This window comes from Pygoscelis adeliae, unplaced genomic scaffold (genome assembly GCF_000699105.1).
Source record: "Pygoscelis adeliae isolate BGI_AS28 unplaced genomic scaffold, ASM69910v1 Scaffold58, whole genome shotgun sequence".
NCBI classification, from domain to species: domain Eukaryota; kingdom Metazoa; phylum Chordata; class Aves; order Sphenisciformes; family Spheniscidae; genus Pygoscelis; species Pygoscelis adeliae.
In genome coordinates this window covers 975,754-981,516 of record NW_008825564.1, presented here as the reverse complement: position 1 = coordinate 981,516, position 5,763 = coordinate 975,754, and the positions used below count along the sequence as shown (strand labels likewise).

The following is a 5,763-nucleotide window of genomic DNA, read 5'->3' as shown; positions in this document are numbered from 1 at the left end:
GCTGAGTTTATTTCTATTTCTGAGAATTCTTATTAACAGCAGGTCACTACCAGAGCAGCATAATGAAAATGAGGCAATGTTAACAATATAGGCAAGAATGACCAAGAAAGGTTAACTCTTGAGAATGCAGTATTTCAAATGGAAAAATTCCATAATACATAATGTTGGAGGGTAAAAACTGAGAAGCTATTCAATTCAAAGAGCAGAGGAATAGAAAAATTCTGCCTCTTCACTTCTCTTACTGCTAGGAGCTTGTTCATAGTCAGAAAAGCAGAACTGGAAAAATTTTAGTTAAACTTAGCCTGAAATTAGAAAACATTGACTAAACATGCTTTTCTAAAAGACCTCAGTAAAAAGCCATAAATGTTAATTTAAATTTCTTTTAATGGTAATTTAAATTTTCTGTAAAATACATCACCAGCAATGGGTTCTTTGAAAAAAATTCATGAAAAATGCAAATCTCTTAAGTACTCATATTTATACTTACACACACACACACACACATATTTATATATGCAAAGATTTATGTTAGAAAGGTTCCCAGAACTTTCCTGAATGTGTGTCCCATAATCATTACCTCCTTGCGGGAATTTCCTAGTACAAAAAATGGCCATGGTCATTGAATAAATTGCTTGCTACAACTTTGTCAGTTTCTAACAAGAAGTAGCATTCTACTAAATACCATTATTTAATTTTAATTTATATTTTATCTTTGATTCCTGTATTGGGAGCTGAGCATTCTAACAGCTGGCAAAATCTAAATGGAAGCAAACAAACAGCTACTTCTGACAGAATATGATGGTCATTTCAACATAAAGTTTCCTTAGGGAAAAATAGACTTTTCTACAAAAGGACATAATCAAATTAAATACTTGCTTGATTTCATTGTCTTTCCAGGACATATAGAAGACATCATTTTAACGGAACATAAAATGCTTTACGGTAATTCTTGTGTGCAAGCATGTAGAGATTTTTTTTTCTGGCTGCTGTAGCCAAAATATAAATCATTTTCCACTGTGGTGTCAGGAAGTGTATTGCACTAAATTAATCACAAGCTACTTTAAAAAAGGGGCAAAAAAATCCACTGCAAAATGAAACAAATCTCTGTCTGCCTGTTTTCCATTTGCATTGTCATCACCTACCTTTAGAGGACGATGGAAGTGAGATGGGAATGTTGCTGAAATGCATTCAGCAGACCCTGTGTGTGTGTTAGCATCTCTAGTGCTCTCTGCTGTGCCTCCAGCCATTGGAAAAGATAAAGTATTATAACCTGCACACAATGTAATCTTCACTCTTTGACAGGCTCCTAGCACAGGGATACACTATAGCAAACTAAATGCAGAAGCACATAGACTACAAGCCAAGCTGTGTGTCTTCTTCTAGCATTTCCCAGTCCCAGACGTATTCTGCTGGGGTAGATAAAAGTCTTTGTGTCTCATTATAAAAGAAGAGGAAAGGCAATTCATAAGGGAAATGGAGTCATTTTAGAAAGCTTTTCCTAATAAGCCCAATAGTTCAGCAGATGTGCACAAGTGGGGAAAGCTGGGAGCGCAGAGATCAGGCAGCTCCATCCGCCATCATACAACAGTGACTCGGTTTGCTTTTATCTTTTATGTCAGGCAATCAAAAGAAAAGCCAATTTTATTTACTGAGTGAGGGGCAAATAAACTCATGCCAATTAAAAAACAGAAATTATGTCTCTGTGGTTTAGACTGGAAGCATTTTAAAGATAAAAAATCTTAAATAATTCACTCAGACAAGGCTTCTAGTCTGTCTGTCTTTGCTCCCAGGGCAGGATGGGCATGCACTGAACTTTTTGTTAACTCTCTCCTTTCAAACTCTCAACCCACAAACTACACCGTCCAAGAGGCACTAGTATCCCTGTTTTAATAAAGTCATTTTCAAAATGCTTCTGGGAAGACACACTTTTCTGGACCACAAGCAATAGCAATTAAAGTCAGCCTGAACTTTACAGCTGACTTTGAAATCAGAAAGAGCTTACCAAAATGTTTTCAAGTCTCTTCCCCCTCTCTTGGTCTCCAAAAGTACTTTTTCTCTAGGTGATCACAAGCCTGCCTGCCTTTCTCACTGTTGGCTGCTCAGGTCTTTATTAGCTCAGGACCATCTTCTTCTGATTCCTGACTCAGAAAAGCTCACCATAATGTAACTCTAAGCCTGTATATTAATTCTTAGCAAAAGCAGCTCAAAGCATGTGCTCAAACGCTACTGAAATTGGGCCAACTGTGTGGTTTTTCTCCTCACACAGTAACTTACTATCTCGCTCTGCAGCAAGCCACACTTACCGGTAAAATGTGGTATAATCCACCGTTGAATGACAGCTCTGAAACTCCCATGCTTTGAGTTTCTGGCATTCCCGGTGAGCTCGGAGTTTCACCCTGACCGTCCCATGACAGAGTTCGGGCACAGGTTTTCTCTGCGGGCGGCTACAGAACTCGTTGGACTCCACGCGCCAGGATTCCGCAAAGTCGTCCACGTCAAACTTAAAATTCCCGTCCCCCCCAATCAGGTCATCTCGCTTGTGCCCGTTGTAATTGCCACACAGACCACAGAGTTTGCCTTTCAGGTGCGGCGCAGCCATGACTTCCACAAAACTGTCTCCATCCCATGAGATTTCCAAGCCTAATAAAGAGATGAGACAAAAACACACACACAGAAAAAAGAGAAGAAGAACTTGAGGATAACAAACTGTGCCTTATGTTTGTGAAACAGTGTTCATGGGAACCTAAACAAAGCCACTGGCTTCCTTCTGATAATGTTGTTAGATTTCTATATACCTCCCAGTAAATGCCTCTGGCAAGTGTAGTGTTTCTTAAATCACAGTCAATTACAATACACTCATGACTGTCTCTGTTTATTTTTGTTCCTCCTTGCTAATGAATGGGGTTACCCTAAAAAATCTGGACCCAAGGCAGAACTGCTCTCAACATCGAAAAAGGGCTCTTGCAAAATTCTGCAAATTGCATTTGCTAGGGCAAATTTCTAGCTGATATCGCAGGGAGCCCAGAATTTCAGCCATTGTCACCCATTGCACAGGTCATGGGCATACAACGGTGTCCATGCCCCATGAGACTCCACCAGTGACCACCTTATGGAAAACATCCTTTTCTTGCCTGCAAAGCTGACACTGATCACTCATTTGGGTGAATACAACTGTTCCAATACAAGCACCTTATTTTGTGTAGGTAAAGAGAGTTAAAAAGATGACCACAAAGATATGTCAGATGGGTAAAACTATTGTAAGAAGGCATTCTGAACTGGATTCAAACTGTTCATTCAAAAGGTGTTAATTACCAACCTTTTGAAGTTGTCTTCGTAGGTCAGCAACACTGAGGAATGATGGTAAACATCTAACCTTCATCTAGTGGCTGGGATGTAAGTGCTCTGCTACAATCTGTTTTACAGTAAGGTTTTGCACTTCTAGTACATTAAAATCAAAATTGCTTTCTGTGGGTGAAATCCATTTTATCTGTCTGTACCCATCTAAAAGCTAGGCGTCTAGACTTAAGCCCAGCTGTCTGGGCCCTCTCTTTGATGGAGAGAAATAGGCAGCTCTGGGTCACAACATGGGTGTCTAATGCAGAGCGAATAAACCACCTTCTGAATGCCTTTCTGTTTCCAGTGATATTCTAGAGGGCCCAGAGATCAGGTGGAGGCTAAACCTCTAGTTTTTATCTGGGTGACTGTAAATTAAATTAATTCCATCATTTGAAGAGTAAATATGTATCTCACAAGGGAAAACAATTTTGGTATCATATGGGATAAAAACAACACCAAGAATCACCGCTGCTTAACTTCTACCCAAAACTGGCCTGCCTTTTAATTATTTCCAATGTCTGATGAATGCTACTACTTCACATCTCTGCAGTAACCCCTGCCTCTGAAATCATTTTGCTGATGTTAAAGTATTCCCATAAAGTACCTGTGTGCAGCAGTTAGTTAAGGATAAACACAGGAACCTGCTTTTAAACAGGATAATCCAGATTTTGCCCTCTTCTCCCTGCCTGGCCAAGAATACCAAACAGCATCACTCCGCAGTGCAGGAGCAGGGCTTTGCTCCAGCTTTCTACATTTGCTGTGTGGGCTGGCTTAGCACCACCCTTTCCTCTTGTAAATCAGTGCTTGTCACTATGTGATCCAAATCCTGCCCTATCCTCATGTAAGTAATTAACATACCAGTGACTCAGTTCAAAGCTGGAACCCTTCCTTTAGCAACACATCCCATTGTCTCCTATGACAATTCTTACCCGTGCTGCAGAGAAACAGCGTGAGGCTGAAACGGCAATTACGGCTATAGAAGGGGTGCTTTGCCATCAGTACATACTGTCCTGGCATTTGTGTGGTTTACACTGTGTCACCAGGAGTTTGGGAAACAATTTGCCCAGCAAAGTTGTGCAGATAATTCTGCATCACCGGTCACTACATGACCGGTGCATCATGTTTTCTTATCACTATAGGTTAGCAATGATAGCACAAATATGTCCTGAGCTGACTGCGCCTGAAAGCAGTTTCAAATTATCTAATAAACCCAGCATGGATAGGGCCACTGTGTCCTCCTCCAAAGGCACTTTACACCCAGCCAACTGAGAAATTGTGCAAGACTACAGTTGTTAACAAGGCCAGCACAGTGGCAAGGGGGAAAGCTGCCTTTTAAGCTGCTTCATACATTATCATTGCTGGACAAATTCAAATTCCAGCTGTCTTTGCTTCTGACAACGCTGAACAAAACAAAACACAGCTTGATTTGCAGACACCAGATTAATACTGCCGTGCTGGCATTTAGAAAAACCTTGCCATTAACTTATAAACTAAGATTTCTTCAGACTTGAGAATCATATAAACTTTCTTAAAGCTTGAAGCATCAAGATCCAAATTCTCAGACAGTTCTCTTCAGAAAATAACTCCAGTTTTTAAGGCTGTGTTCAACTTCTTCCCCAAACAAGCTCCCTCAGAAGCTGCTGACTTTAAGCAGAGTCACAAAAGACTGGCTAACGATTCTATCTTAATTTTCCTTTTACAACTTTTCTCACGTCAAGACTTACTGACTTCCAGTGAAAACCACTCACGTTCATTACAAAAGATTAACTCTAAAATTATCCTGAATATTTGTGTGTCCTTTGTGAGAGTTAAGTTAATCTACTTGTTACATGTTGCTCTGTGAACTCTAGGTATGCAAACAAGAATAACATAAAATTATGACTTTTCATCTCAGCATATAAAAATGCACATCTTTAAATCTAGAGAGTCCTGCTTTGATTACTGGATTTGATTCAAGAGACTCACAGTTTAACTACCACAAAAGGATGTACTTTCCTCTAGCTGGGTATCGTTTAATTACACTGCTGTAATTGCTCAGATGGAAGGGTGATTTCCAGCTTTGATGAACAGCCTAAAGGTTTCTGTCCATAACGGAGCTTATTCCCTTTTGGGGTAACGAGGAAGGCTATTTAGTCCTACACGCATGATAATTTTGTTGGAGCCTGATCGTACTATGCAGTGTGTGCCTTTTTGTTTGTTCACGAACAGAAAATTCAGTTGGTTTCTGTAAACCAACAAGAGCTGTGACAGATGGGATTAAACTACAGAGCGATGTTTGAAATGGTCTCCTTGGCAGACAGAAATTGTTTGGAAGAGTTTCTTGGTGCCTATACCCCCCTTTCTTCCCCCTCCCCCCCCACCCCCCCCAATGGATGAGTTTCCCATTCCCTTGGACAAGGATCAAAATCCAAAAGATGGGAAGCCCAA

At 40.3% G+C, this 5,763-nt stretch overlaps 1 protein-coding gene across 1 annotated transcript in view; it reads right to left on the bottom strand.

Annotated features, from left to right (window-relative positions):
• The window catches only part of BMPER (BMP binding endothelial regulator), a 291,188-nt gene that overhangs the window by 43,642 nt on the left and 241,783 nt on the right, over positions 1 to 5,763 (bottom strand). Inside the window, exon 20 of the mRNA XM_009332417.1 lies at positions 2,304 to 2,640. Coding sequence (XP_009330692.1) covers positions 2,304 to 2,640 — 337 coding nt within the window. The remainder of the gene's footprint in view (positions 1 to 2,303; positions 2,641 to 5,763) is intronic.